This window comes from Protopterus annectens, chromosome 9.part0 (assembly GCF_019279795.1).
Source record: "Protopterus annectens isolate FY-2018-M chromosome 9.part0, PAN1.0, whole genome shotgun sequence".
In the NCBI taxonomy this organism is placed as follows: domain Eukaryota; kingdom Metazoa; phylum Chordata; order Ceratodontiformes; family Protopteridae; genus Protopterus; species Protopterus annectens.
Window position 1 is genome coordinate 869,761,104 of NC_056743.1, and position 15,333 is coordinate 869,776,436.

General features: G+C 39.4%; 1 protein-coding gene across 3 annotated transcripts in view; it reads left to right on the top strand.

The window, feature by feature from the left end:
* Positions 1 to 15,333, top strand: part of B4GALNT1 (beta-1,4-N-acetyl-galactosaminyltransferase 1) — a 2,012,712-nt gene that overhangs the window by 1,317,016 nt on the left and 680,363 nt on the right. For all 3 annotated transcript variants that reach the window (XM_044083592.1, XM_044083594.1, XM_044083595.1), the window contains exon 8: positions 7,208 to 7,395. In XM_044083592.1, coding sequence (XP_043939527.1) covers positions 7,208 to 7,395 — 188 coding nt within the window. The remainder of the gene's footprint in view (positions 1 to 7,207; positions 7,396 to 15,333) is intronic.

Genomic DNA, 15,333 nt, shown 5'->3' on the forward strand with positions numbered 1-15,333 from the left:
TCTTTTGCTTTGTTAAATTTCAGACCTTTTTGCCTTGGGTTGACTGTCCAATAATTCAAATAGTCTTGCATCTTATTTCCTGCTTGGTAGCACCCCATACAACCAAATATTCTATGATGACAACAAGACCCACATAGTGGAAATTATCCCATTTTGTTCATTTTTCTATCTTCAGAAGTTATAGACTGGAAGTTTATCAAGCAGACAATGTTTGATAACCTAAATTAACCTGTTAGTTCTGAGACTGGGTAAAACGTGTATGTAATAGTATTGTCAGGAAGGGCCTTGAATAAAGAGGCTAGGACACAGGAGTGCCTCCACACTATAAGACTGAGTACAGTAGAATGGCAGGAAGTACTAGATCACATGACATGGATTCCAGATATCAGTAATATCCTTATTTAAAGTTATGGCAACTATTAAAACAAATAAAACCCTCGAGATTATATTTATCCCGCATTTTCTCTATGTGTCATGAAAAAGTGAAAAACAAAATACTAAATAATATGGCTTTTGGCAGAAATATTTTAAAATTGTTACTGATTTATTTTGGCTGTAAAGCATTTAATTGTTAGCCTCATGAGTTTTCGCTGTCTAACTTTTCTGATAAAAAACTCTGTTCAGCAGAATATTGGTGAATCAGTAGTAGGATTGATCTTGAGAAGAACAGTGCAGGAGACATTTTGTGGGTCCTGGTACTGCTGTTTGACCATCAGCTGCTAGGCAACTTAATGCTCCAGCCCCAAATCACCCCCCCCCCAATTTTGGGGTTATGTCAGTGAAGAAAGGAGAAGTGAAAAGTAGAATTGTTCTAGTACTATTCTACAGATTGGATCAAACAATAGAGTAGGAAGGTAAAAGGGAAAGCAATGTCTTGGAGGTGGAGCGGAGCATGTGCCTGTAGGGTCAAGGGGTGGGCAATGTGACAGGGCCTCTGACAGTATTCCTGCCTTTGGTCCTAGGACAGCCATTTGAGTCATCTGCCCACATCATCACAGGTCCTTCCCGTCGGATATGTACATCCATCCTTCCTGACAGTTCCATCAGACAACAGTGCTGAGAAAGAAACCTGGTTCAGCAGGGCCTTAATCAGAATGTCACCTCTCTACATCAGTAGGATGGTCACAGAATGTAGACATCGACATTTACAGAAGTGCACTTTGTACTTATGGGGCTGCATGCATGAAACAGAATACCCTTTAAAGAGCTGGAATGCATGTGTCAAAATGTCATTTATGTACTACTACATGTATTTGCATGACTACTATTTATGAACAATGGGTACAAGCATTTATGACATTCATTCCATACAGAAATGAATAATCTACAGTCATTTGTGAGGGTATTAAATGACTTGTTTTACTTTTTAAATATACACCTTAAATCCTGCACAGTTACACATTGTTAGGTGTTCCTAAAGTGAATAACTAGAACTGCCCACTTTGCTGAAGCTCTTTGATTTTGTTCAGATCTCTGCTCTGAAATTGAAATGTAATATTGCATTATCAACTGCAGAGAAGACAATGAGCTGTAAGTGGGTGTAGAGTTAGTAGTGATGCTTGAGATTTTAATGCCATAAATACAACAGAGCTCATGAGGTACAGACAGCTTTATTGTTTTCTGTGCAAATAATTCTCATCTTCTACTCATACAAACACATTTTTGTACAACAGAATAAATAAGGCAAAAACCCTGACATTTTTCTGTTTACAAACCTCTCAACTAACCAAAATACACCACTGAGGATACACTCTGATTGTGTAACAACATCAGGGACAGGCCAATTATAAAGGGAGACTTCAGTATAGACTGGAAACAAGCTACAAATACATACTTGTGAGCACCCTGCTCACCTTTCCAGCCTTGTACAACTCAATAAGAATGCTTCCAGGACAGACAAGTTTACCAAAAAAAAAAACACTCTTGATCATCTCCTTGAATTTACTTAGAATAATATCATAACTGCTAGTATCTTAATTGTTTCATTAACTATCACCATATTTTTGTAATCTGCTCCCATGCTAAAATCAAATAGCATAGCTATACAATATCTAGTAAAACAAATGACTTTTGTCTTCCAACATTTTTATCCAGTCTCAGGCAAGTCACCTGGACTCTATTTAAATTCCCTGGCCTTAACTTCACAGGTAATTTTTTTTGAAGGCCTTCTTTAATATTTTAATAGTATTGGCACCTGCCAGACAAAGAAGACCAAGACAAGGCCATACATTGGATTACCTCTACCATAAAAACGTACTCTTAGAGCAAGAAATCTGGACAAAGCCATAAATAATGGGGTACAAGTGCCCAAAAATAGGGACAATTATTTTTAATTATTGTTCTTACAAATTTAAAAAGTTGATAGAATAACAGGTTTTGCAATAGCATGAATTTTCTGAAGGGTATGAAGTCTGAAACTGAAATGTCTGTTATTATTTTCTGACTTCAGTGTTCAATGATTTGCCAGTGATTTCCTAGAAGACTACAATGTTGTGAAAATTTTACTGAAAATATGAGGGAAAAATCTGGACATTGTACAAAAATCTGTACAGCTGAGAGGTATACATAAAAGCAATTTTTATTCATAAGGAATCATGTCAGGAAACAGTACTGCCAATAAAAAATTTGCAGCTATAGTCTCCATATGAAACATTTGGAACAAGATAAAAGTAACACTGATTACTGCTAAAAGCAATTCACTGAGTTACTGTGCAAGAAAGTATGATTAAGTCATAATTCTTCAAGAACAGCTTAAACTACCAATTAAATTTAGAAAACAACTCTCAGCAAAACTCATTACCCAATGCTACCTCCTTTAAAGTATCAAATTAATTTAGTAACTCTGGATTTCATCATTTAAAATGAATTATCAGCCAAATAATCCAGTGTTCACAGCACCTTAACTCCATTTTTTCCCAAATTATATATAAATTACTTATCAAGTAAGTCTTCTCTAAGCTGATTCTAAACTACTAACTGAATATCTAAAGCTGTCTGTTAAAGTCATTGCTTACCCTATTTCTATTTCCATCTTAGAGATTTATAGGTTCATATGTAAGCACTAGGCTAGCTGCCGTTGTGAGCCATTTTAAGCCTGGCCAATTTCCCTTTCAAAGCTGAGACTCATTTCCTTCATAAATAGGGCAGTCAAAGAAACCTATGGCCCCAAAACCCTGGATAACTTGTAGTGTTGTTCCTCTGCATAAAAAGGCACAAATGCAGTATTGCTTAACTTTCATCCAATAACCACTCTGTTACTTCTAACAAAAGTTTTAGAGAGAGACATTAATCGACAACTTATGGTAAATCTACATCAAATGATTTTGTTGCTTGTACTCAGTATGGCTTTTGCCCAGAGCATAGTACTGTCATTTCTCTTCTAGACTTTCCAGAATTTATCAGAGAAACTAAACAGAGGTGAAACTGATGAGATTATCGTCTTTTTAGATCTGCTAAAGCTTTTGGTACTCTTAATGATAACATTGTGATCTGCCAAGTAATGTATTAATTGGTGTGCAAGTTACACAGACTGTCCACCAGAAAAATAAGATACACTGTCCAAAATCTGTAAAGACTGGTGTAGCTTGGGGGACTAGCTATTGTGCCATCCACCGGTCTTCACTATGCATGGTAGGTAACACATGTCAACCAGGTCATTTCAAAAGCCATAAGTAAATTCCAGTTCAAATTCTTAGTAGCAGCAGTTCTTCCAAATATTGGAGGCAGAGAGCATACAAAATGCAGCGTTTAACACAAAACACACACATACGCAATGAACAGTGCTGTGTTGCAGAGTTAGTTAAAGCCTCTGTGGCAAGGACTTTAGCTGACCTCATAAAACTGTAACTTTTTTTCCCTTACATTTCTTTACTTGCTGCTGGTTCATGGAGCTGCCGGCAGAGCAGAGGGCTGTACATCTCTAGCTGTAATAAGCCGATCGCTTACAGTATGTCGATCGGCTTATTACTGTGGAGTTAGTTTTTTTTTTAACTCCACAGTAATAAGCCGATCGACATACTGTGTTTATCGTTTATTACAGCTATGCAACCCTCTGCTACTTCATGAAACCATCAGCAAGTAAACAAATGTAAGAAAAAAAAGTTTTTTTGTTTTTTACTTACATTTGGTTACTTGCTGATGGCTCATGGAGCTGCCGGCAGAGCAGAGGGCTGTACATCTCTAGCAACAAATAGAGTTTTTTTTTTTTTTTAACTCCACAGTAATAAGCCAATTGACATACTGTAAGCGATCGGCTTATTACAGCTAGAAGTGTACAGCCCTCTGCTCTGCCTGCAGCTCCAGGAGCCATCAGCAAGTAAACAAATGTAAGAAAAAAAAGTTTTTTTTTTTTTTTTTTTTTTACATTTGGTTACTTGCTAATGGCTCATGGAGCTGCCGGCAGAGCAGAGGGCTGTACATCTCTAGCAACAAATAGATTTGAAGGGCAATGTAAAGGAGCATCAGCAGAAAAAGAACAGAGAAATAAATGAATGCTTTTGCGGCAGAAATTTAGATGCATTCTTACCGAAAAATGTTTAAGCCAAAGGAGAACGTTCCCAAGGGACTTGGCTTGCAGTTTTGCTAGAGAAAAGATGATCCAATGCTGTTTTTACTCCGGACTGAAACAGTCGATGGAATAGAGTTCCACAACAACTTACAGTGTAATTTATAATAACTGATAAGGGCTGACCTAGATAATGGTGATGTCACAGTGTGGGAGGATCAGCTGGAGAGGGAACTACTGCTTTGACTGTGTCGAAGGTACGTCAGCAAGGTGGAGACCAATTAGACCAGAAAGAATGCGATAGCAAAGAATGTGGGATGGGCTTTTCTGCCCTACACTAGGGAAAAGCAGAAATGTACAAGTGACAAACTTCTTCGTGCATTTTGGTAATTGCTGATGGCTGGGATCAGTTTATAGGGAATGAAGATGACTGGTGCTTGAGTAAAAATGTGACTGAGCCCGGAGTGCTCCTTTAAAGAAAAAAAACTTGAACCAACCCCCCCCCGGTGGCAGCCAACACGATTGCCCTTCTCGGCTGAGCCTCATCCTCTGTGATAAGGGAATGAGTGGGTCAGTTGGCCAAGAGGGAGCTGATGATTATCAGGCATTAGGGGCAAAGAGTATACAAATATAAACATATGTATAATTTGTATTTTTTTGTATAGTTCATTGTTATTTGATTCATTTGTAAAGATTCATGCTGTGCATTGTCAACATGCTTATACATTTTTTTTCTTTGCTTGTAGTGACATTCTTTCTTGAAAGGGCTACGATTTCTGCTGCTTGAGATTTAAATTGCATGCTGGAAAATTTACTTTAGAGCCTACTGAATCAGCAAAATCAGTTAGTATTAAGTATGCATCCTGGAAAATTTGTTTCTGGTGGTGATCTGTTGTAAAGTGTGAATCTGAAGGTTAAGTGGTAGTGTTGGTTAAAGGGTATTTTCCCCCACAACACAGACTTAAAAATCCTATTTTTATGCCCAGAGTAGTTTCCAGCAATAGTCCTAAACCAAATAATTAAACTCAACAGGTATGTTCCAAATCAAAAGCATAAAAGTGGAAGGTTATTGTATATCTTGTATGCTCACATCATGCTATTGAAAGAAACCACTGCAGTACGAAAATCAAATTAACTTTTGCCTCATTTGATAAAAAGAGACATTTTTTTTTACATTTTTGAAGAACATTGTTTAATAGTTACATTAGGGGCATTTCAGGCTGCTGTGTTAGACATCAGATTTCTTTCAGAACAGTTGCAAATTCTAAAGAAAAAAAGTTATTTATGAAACTCATAGATGGTAGCGCATTACAAGTTAGAGATTCTTAGTTCCATAGCAGATGTTGCTGGAACTTTCCTTAGTGGGATTTTTGACATCTTTCTACTTTACAGGATTTTTTTTTTGGTGGTGGTAGGCTTCAGACCAGCACTTTGTTTCTTTTGATAAAAAGAAGAAGAGGCAACCTGTGTCAAAACAAACATCCAAATGGTTATTCCAGTTTATTCATTTTTTATTGCTTCCATCTTGGTAAGTCTTTTCACAGAGGTCTGAATCACACTCTGCCAGAGCTATGGCTACTTCTGAGTTTTTCTTGGAAAGGGGCTGACTCTAGATCTATTCTAGAGGTAGCTACTTGGTCATGTATAACACACCTTTGCCAAACACTACAAGATTGACTCTCGCTCTTTTCAGGGCAAGAGCAAGATTTCTTGCATCAGTTCTCTAGTGGCTGCTGGACTCTGACCCTCAGTCCTTCTCCCTGGCTGTCTGGGCTTTGGCAGTTATTCCATATAGCTTTGTGCAACTGCAACAGGGATTTAATGATGAACATAGTGTAGGTGTGTAAGTAAACTCACATTAAGAGTAGATGCTCAAATAGATCACTGTTGCAGTACAACCCTCCCGCCATCCCCTTATCTGGAGCATTTCTCCCCGGGCCTCCGCTGAAAACAGGCTCTGTGGAACCTAGTCGGACATTCCCGGTCAACAAATGTTAAATAAGTAAAAAATAAAATAAAATTGTTTTTTATTTTTTCCTTTCTGAATTTGTTGTGGCCAGGTTAGGTTTCCATTTCTTCTTCCTCTTCCCACTTTTCTTTTAGCACATAAATATTGAAATTGGTAGCCACCTTTTTTTCTTTTTTTTTTTTTTTTTTTTTTAAGAGAGTCAAGGAAACTTTGAATTTTGGCTTCCATAAGTCTGCTTTTATACCAGCGTATCTATGATATTCTTCGGCCGTATGATGCACAAAGAAGGTGCCCAAGAGTTTTCATGTACTGGCAGGACGTCTGATCTTTGGCAGGATATATCTCAAGTAGCTTTATGCTATTGCAACAGTGATGCATTTGAACGTCTACTGTTATGGTAAGTTAACATAACACAACTCTATTTTTTCAGTAAGTTAAAGCAAAAATAACATTCCTACAAGGTTTGAAATATGCAGAAAGAGGAACATCAGTAGTACAGCAGTCTCCAAATGGGATAGCACTCCTGGGAAATCTTGGCTGTGATGTATGGACAAAGAATTTAAGAAATACCTATTTGTTACTGACTGCTGTAATACTTAGTTTGTCAAAGATCTGGATTTAAGGTGAGTGGCTCACTGAACTGAATTTTCTAACTTAGCAGTCACAGAAATCTCTTTAGTCGTAAATGTCAGTGAGACTAAAATTGGACAAATCTGTATTTCATTCTTTCACAGAATATGATATCAGTGCCTTGGTTACTATAGCAACCAAAACTTTCTTGCGCTACAGCATGCTGCGAAAATTGATTAAATCCATCCGGAAGTATTATCCAACAGTGAAGATTGTTATAGCAGATGACAGCAATGTGACAGAAAAAGTTGAAGGACCTAACATTGAACAGTACTTCATGCCATTTGAGAAGGTAGGTACTAGAGAATACGGAAACTTGTTCAAAAGTAACATTTCAGAATGAAGGCACAAGATTTAGATTACGTGTTCAGGAAAGGTGCAACACAGAAATTCCTAAAAGTCCAGCAATTAAGCTTTATCTGACCAGTTTCATATTATAATGTTTTTTTATGGATATTATACTATTTTATGGATATAGTACAAACAAGTCATTTGTGGGAACAAACGGTGCAATCGGTAAAACTCAGTTAATGGAAGAAGAATGAGCTAAAGACAGACACACTAAGTTTGATGATAATTTTCAGCTTAAATAAAATTAAGGGCTATGATCTAAGTAATCACTTGGAGTTTGTTTGCTGAATCCGAGAAGATTTACATAAAATGCATAAATCTTCTGATAAGCTTACTGCTTATAGCTGCTTTATGTTAACAGCTTGCTTGTATGTGTTATGCCCTGAAAATGTACTGATTGAATCATTGCTTAATAGCCATTACTAATTTGATTTGAGTAGCAGGTATTGTTAAGGAAGTATAGATCAAAATTGGTAGTGAAACAGCGAGGCATTTGGTAATGCAATCATTTATTCTCTTATTTCCCACAAAATTAAGTACTATGTAATCTCCTGTAGAATGGGCTGTGGCAGGCTCATGTTAAGTGATACAGATGCTCTTGAGTTAGTGAATTATAGGAGTGGGAACATGCACATTGCAGTCAAGCAGCCATTGCAAGTCATCTGGTTGCCTTGGGGGAGTTGGAGGGCTGATGTGGAGAACTCCATGGGACCAGTGCTCTGCTTAAAGCTTGACTTGGTTCAAGGGAAATTAATGAGATAATGAGGCCTCTGAATGGGACTGAACAGGCCAGAGGGCTGTTTTCCATGTTTGGGTTGCTTGACTTTTACCATCAGAGGATCAAATGATCAGATAGAGCACAGGTAGGGATCTCTCTGGACAATGCCCTGTGGAAGCTGTACACATTTTACAGAATACTAGAGGAAGAAAAACATAGATTTCCTAAAAAAAAAAAAACAAGAACTAAAATGAAAATACTAGCCTTGAACTGGAATGTTAAAAGATGCTGAGATGCTTAATAAAAGGTAAAAAAGACTACAGCATGTCCATACCTCTCAACCTCTTAGTGGAAGAAATCTGGACAAAGCCCAACAAAATGGGTGGGACAAAGACCCAAAATAGGGGCATAGTCTAAATATTGCTCTTATAAACTTAGAAAGTTGCTAGAGTAACAGGGTTTGTTTTAACACATATTTTCTGAAGGATTTGAAGTCTGAAACTCAAATGTATGTCATTATTTAGTGACTTCAGTCCACGGATCATCCCAGAGATTTGCCAGAAAATCACACATTTTATAAGGAGCAGACCAAAAATATGAGCCGTGGTGGTGGTGCTGCGGTAGCATTGTCGCCTCACAGTAAGACGCTGTCCAGTTTGATACTCAGCTAGAGCATCTTCTGCGTGGAGACATGCGTGAATGGGCGTACCTTCGTTGAAGGTTGTGCAACAGGGCTGGTAACTCGGCACTTAAAAAGCAGCTACCAATCATTAGCGGACTGGAGTTCCGCTGTGGCGACCCCTAACCGGGAAAAGCCAAAAGACACAACAAAAGACCAAGATTATGAGCCAAAAATCTGGACAGTCTGTGAAAATCTAGACAGTTGAGAGGTAAGAATTCATGTCATACTATAAAGAGCAAACAGATCAACAACTGTTTTAACCTGTACCTTGTTATCAGGCATTGATAGTGATGAAAGTAACATTGACAACCTTACCAAAGAACAAAGCAACAGGAATTGGTGGCATTCCCACTAAAGCAGTACTGTATATCATTTAGATGCAGCTGTTCTAATACCTACAAAGCTAAGACATTTGGAAGACAGCATCATGTCTGACTGACTGGAAAGGATCTATGTTCATACCTCTTTTAAAGAAAGGTGGTTTGACTAATTGTGGAAATTATTTCCACAGTTAATCTAATCACACATGCCAGCATGATTCTTCTTAAGATCTTTTAGTGGAGAATACTACCACACTTGGAATGTGAATTGCCAGAATTGAAAGCATGGATCTGGAAATGGTATTGAATAAAACATCTTTGCATTTGTGAGTCAGATCCTTCATAAGGTGAAATGAATATCAAAAGAACATCTACATATGTGTCATTGATTATAATTAGGCCTTTGCTTAAATCTTGAAAAATTCAGAGCCATACTGAGAAGTGCTGATATACTAGAACATCTGCTAGTTCTCACTCGGGTGTTTACATTAATCAAAAAGCAGCAGATCTAATGTTGTCATTGTCGTTCATTAATCAGCTGTTGGGTATGGATCCGACTCATCTGCTTCTTCCAGATCATGAAACACTTGAACTCTCGAGCTCCTCCCTTCCTCCCTGTACCAGTAATGCCCTAGTCACCTAACATACCTCAGATCTCATTTGCTGCCATAGCGTTTGGACATAGATTGTGAACTTGAGTATGGGTTTTTCGAAAAAATGTAAGTTTAGCTTCTATGGTTACCCTTTACTTATTCTATTATTATACCTATTGTCTTTCATATGAGCTTCACTTTCTTTCCATACTCTTAGAATATTTATGTTACCATTGCTGGTATTCTGTCCTTTTATGCTTTTTGTACTAACAGTACTTTCTCTTACCATCGCTGGTAATTTCTCTTACTTTCCCCTTTCAACTATTAAAAAAATAGAAAAAAGAAAAATAAAAACGTTTTCAGTCCTTTGTTTCCATATATATTTAATGATGTCAGATAAGCCTTCAGGTTTTAAAAAAATGTGTGGCTTGTGTCCACAAAATACCAAACTCTGATGGACGTTCTGAATGTGTTTACTGTTTAGGACCAAGGCATTTAGATACATATTGTGACATTTGTAAGGGGCTGAACAATCACACTCTAATTGACTGGAAAAAAATTAATCTTTAGGGGCCTGCATCCATTAAAACCTTCAATGGCTTCTGGGGCTCAATCCCCCAAAAGACTGTAGAAAAAAGGAGACTTCCTTTCTAAGGAATCTTGTAATTGAGCTCCAGAATGCACCTCAGCTGCATCCTCAGAGTCCCGTATTAAACAAAAAAAATCTGATCTGACAAATCACCCTGGACCCGTTCTCCTCAATTATTGTCTGAGATGATTGCCTCTCTACTCCCATCATCTTTTCTGGAGCAGTCTCCCCATTGCCACTCAAGATCCTCATCCATGGCTTACTCCATTTGGTCTTCCAGGAGCCTATCTGAGACATATGTGGACAGGATGATGAGGAAGTTCCTCAGGATGAAAATACAAATCAGAGTCCTTTTGGCTCTGACCCCATCGGGTCCGGAGACCCTACGTAGAGTCACTCCTTCTGTGATCTGTGCTTCGGTTTCAGAGCCATTGGATCTAAAACCCTTAGAGTTGTTTTCCTCGGATCAGAAGATATTGGCATCATTGACTGTGATGGTGTCACTGAGCTGTCTGGCCCAGAGTACTTTAGAGCCAGATGACTCTTGGAGCTGAAGTGTCTGTGATGGCTCCAAGGTGTTTGGATATGACTCTGACATTTTTGGATCCATCTCTTCTCCTAGAAGCATCAACGTTAGATAGTTTGGCTCCAACTCCCTCCTCAGGTGGTTTGCCTGTGAGACATTGGAATCCGACGATCCATAATACTGCCTTGTGGGATCCCTCAGTTTCTGCTTCTCCCAGGCACTCTGCTTTTGAGGTATTGGAGACCCTTGGTTCTGACTTCTCAATCCATTTGATTTTGCATCCGGAGCCTCAGTCATTCATTCCACTGGGACATCCAGCTCAAATCAGTCTCCAGGCCACCCAGCAGGGTATCGTTATGTCTTCAAATACCTCACTGGAGCACCCCACCAAGAAGGTCCCCCAGATAGAAAGTGAAAAAGGAGGCACTTAGACTCTCTGCAAGAATCTGTCACTGAGGGTGCAGATTGTGATGAAGGGGAAGGGCCCCCCCAGATCACCACCCAATGATGTGCCATTTGGAGACATCTTAGAACTCCTAAAACAAAGGGGGGGGTTTGTCCCCCAGTAACCTTTCCCAAGAGGAATCAGTGTTTCTGGAGGTCTTTGTGGTCTGGCCCATGTATCTCCTCGGTGACTCTGCCTGCAAATGAGCTCCTAGATTTATCTTATTGATAGGTGTGGAAGGAACCAGGCACAGCTGAACCAATTCCTAAGAGACTAGAGAGGATCCTGGCTCAACCTAAATATATACCACACTGTAGTAAAGGAGTACCCGTTGATGCCATGGTCATAGCGGCAGCCACTAGAAAGTAACTGGCAGAGTAAAGTTCCTCTGTCCACCCCGTTAACAGGGAGTCTCGGGCACTGGACAGGTTTGAGAAGTGTGGTTGTGCTTCAGTGACCTTCGCCCTTAGGTCGCTGAATTATCTGGCACATTTCACGAGACTTCAAGGGATTTGAAAAAAGAACTTTCCAAATCTCTGTCTGGGACCATATCCTCCAAGGCAGACAGTACTATTTTCTCGCAGCTGACTACCATACAGTCCATTTCAAATTCATCCATGAGGCTTATCTTCCATGTGGCTGAAGGTACCTCATTGGCAGTGGGTTCAGGAATTTCCGTTAGGAGACATGCCTGGGAGACATGCACTTATTTAACTTTGCGGAACCCTTCCAATCTTATTTCATTAGTGCTTCCTTTGACAGACCCTCCTTGTTCAGCTCCAAAGTGAAAGACACTCTAGATGTGAGTAAGAAGGGAAAACCTTGTCTTTTGTGGCTGTGTGTTTTTTGACTCCTCAATAGACCTTTTCTAGGAACCAAAGAGGTGGAAACATACATCTCAACCTGGAAACATCAAAAATCTGGATAAGGACCATGAAAAATAGGTACAAATCTCTATGCTGATTAACATACAATTTGCATACGTAATTACATAACCCCACCCACTCCAACGGAATTGTGGGATGCCAACTGTAAAACGCAAACTGAAGAACAGACAATCAAAATATGACACCAGAGTCACCCTGCAGCCATTCTAATGTCCCGTTACTGGGCTATTTCGCCCCATTTACCTTAAACACTAATGTGTTCATACTGGTTTGCTTCTACAGTGACTTGGATTTTATTTTTACATTTTATAGCACAATGCACAATCACTAATAAACATCTGCTAAACAAAGTAATACTGTCTCACAATGAAAATAGACTTGACATTAAAACTTCTGCCCTTGAAACTCACATTCATTGAAACAGTATTGAAACCCACACCACATCCAAACAAAATGTATCTGGCCAGTGGTAGATAAAGATTACCTTTGGGCTGTTTTCCAATCATTGGCCTCTTGCACACAAAACAAGAAACATACATGTGTTCTTTGATACACTTTCTTGACTAAATTATATTCCTTGTATAATACAGCACACTTGTTAGACAGAGCGCATTTTAAATTTTTGTTTGAACATTTTTCCAGTGGAAATGAAACAAAATGCATGAACCAATGATGACAAAACTGCCCAATTCAGAACATTTCCATCATAAAAGTCTACTCCCACAATTACACTGAATGTGTGTGTGTGCGTGTATAGGCATCTTGCACAGCTTCTTGCACTTATTTTCAATTTCTGTTTTTTTGGGGGAGACGGGACAAAAGGCCAAAAACCAGGAACACGTTTTAAACATTGCTTGTATAATTTTGGAAATTTGTTAGAATAAAATTTAGTGTTACGACCATGCATTTCACTGCCAAGTCTTGAACCCAGAACCCTGTGTACTACAGTCAGAGCAACATACCACTATGCCAGATCATCAGTTTCCTGTAAGATCGGAATATTGAAACTTCAATGGCTATCATTTAGTGAATTCAGGTCTCACTTTTCACCATAGCTCTCAACCTCTTAGCACAAAAAAATGGACAAAGCCAATAATGGGGGAATACAGAATTCATTTCTCACTTCTCACCGTAGCTCTCAACGTCATAGCACAAGAAATGGACATGGCCAATAATGGGGGAATATAGTCCCAAAATAGGGACAAATTTCAAATACTGATCTTATAAATTTAGAAAATTGCTAGAATAAAAGGTTTTGTGTTACCATTTATTTTCTGAAGAATATGAAGTCTGAAATTCAAATGCCTGTCATTATTTAGTGAATTCAATCCTTCAGTGATTTGCCACAAAAATCCTGAAAACCACAGATTTTATGAGGAACAGATAAAAAATATAAGGCATAAATTCACAAGTGGTGGTGGCTATGGACTTTAGGCTCTTTTTACCTTGTACCCAAGGTACAGGGTTTGAGCCTGAGTACCTCTAGCCACCAGGTGTATTAAATTGGGGCATTTACACGCGCACACACACACACACACACACACACACACACACACACACACACACTTCACTTCTGAAATATTCAAGCCAGAATAAATCTGTGAGTGGGAAGATAATGCAGCAGTCCTTTCCATTCACCCTGCTTAAGCCATGCATCCAGAAGATCCGTAAGTGCTCGCAACTGCAGCCAGAAGAAGATAATACAAATGTTTCCTTCCCGCTCGCAGATCCATTTGAACAACCAGGCGGAAATGCGTACACACATCCATTCAAAACAGATAGTGAGCCAATGTACACATGAGCCCTTGAGCTCAATTCCAACAGGCTGGTAGCCTCGACGGAGCTGATGTTATCATGCATGTGATGATGTCAGCTCAAAAAGTGAAAAAAATAAAAAGCTGGGAAAAATTCGGAAATGAAGGGGTGCCACTTGGGAATCGTGGCACCCCATTATTTGGACCCAAAACTCAGAAAAAACGGAGTAAAACCCGGTAAAAATTGCGTAATTCTGTACGGTTGGGAGGTATGGGCGGAAAGAAAACATGGCTCAAGAAATCCCAGGGCCCCTTCCAAGATCCACATGGAGGCAGTTCCCCAGGGGCAGAGGGGGGAACTCAAGTGGAAGATACTGTCCCGTCAGCAGAGGTGGTCTGCATAATCTGGGATCCAGGGATACTTTCTCTGACAGATCCTATCAGCACTCCTGAAAGGAGGCCAGACTGTCCATCTCTGGAGGCAGTCACGGGTTATCTTTCCCTGTACCAGAGAGCCTGGCTAGAAATTACAAAAGATTCATGGGAGCAGAGGATTATCCAGAGGTAATATTATACCATTTCCTATCTACCCCGTTAGATTCCAAGAAACTCCCCGATGTTCCACTCAGTCAGAGGGAAGGAGTGGCACTAGAAATAAACAAGCTGCTAGAAAAAAGGTGTCATCCAAGAGGTCCCACAAGCCAGAGATAGTCCAGAACTTATTGAAGATTCCTTTTAGTGCTAAAAATGACTGGGGACTGGAGACAAATGTTGGTTCTGAGCAAACTAAATCAATCAGAGGTCATGTTTCAGTCCATTCTGCCGTTTCTGCACAAGGATGACTGGATGTGTTTGATAGATCTTCAGGACGTGTACTATCCCATCAAAATGAACAGGTAATCAAGAAGATGTCTACGCTTCCAGCTGAAAGCCAGTCATTGCCAATTCAGCAAACTGCCCTTTGGTCTCACCACAGCCCCCATGGTGTTTGCCAAGTGCATGGCAGTAGATGCAGCTCACTTGAGGCTACTGGGATTCTGAGTGTTTTCTTATCTGGATGGCTGACTCCTGACCACTCCAACCAGGCATCAACTAATTCAAGCACAAGACTACTTATTCCAGCTGTGTTCTCATCTGGTGATATTCATCAGTTACAACAAATGTCAGTTCAATCCAGCTCAAGCTCTGGAATTCATCAGAGCTGTTTTCTATATAGTCACTCAAATAGCTTTTCTCCCTCTGTCTTGGAGTAAAGCAATTCAGTTCTAGGTCAAAAAGATCATTCGGAGTTCTTCTCTTTCAGCCTGTCTGATACTCTAAGCATCGGGTTCCATGTCAACGGCAGTCACCCTTGTACTGCTGGCA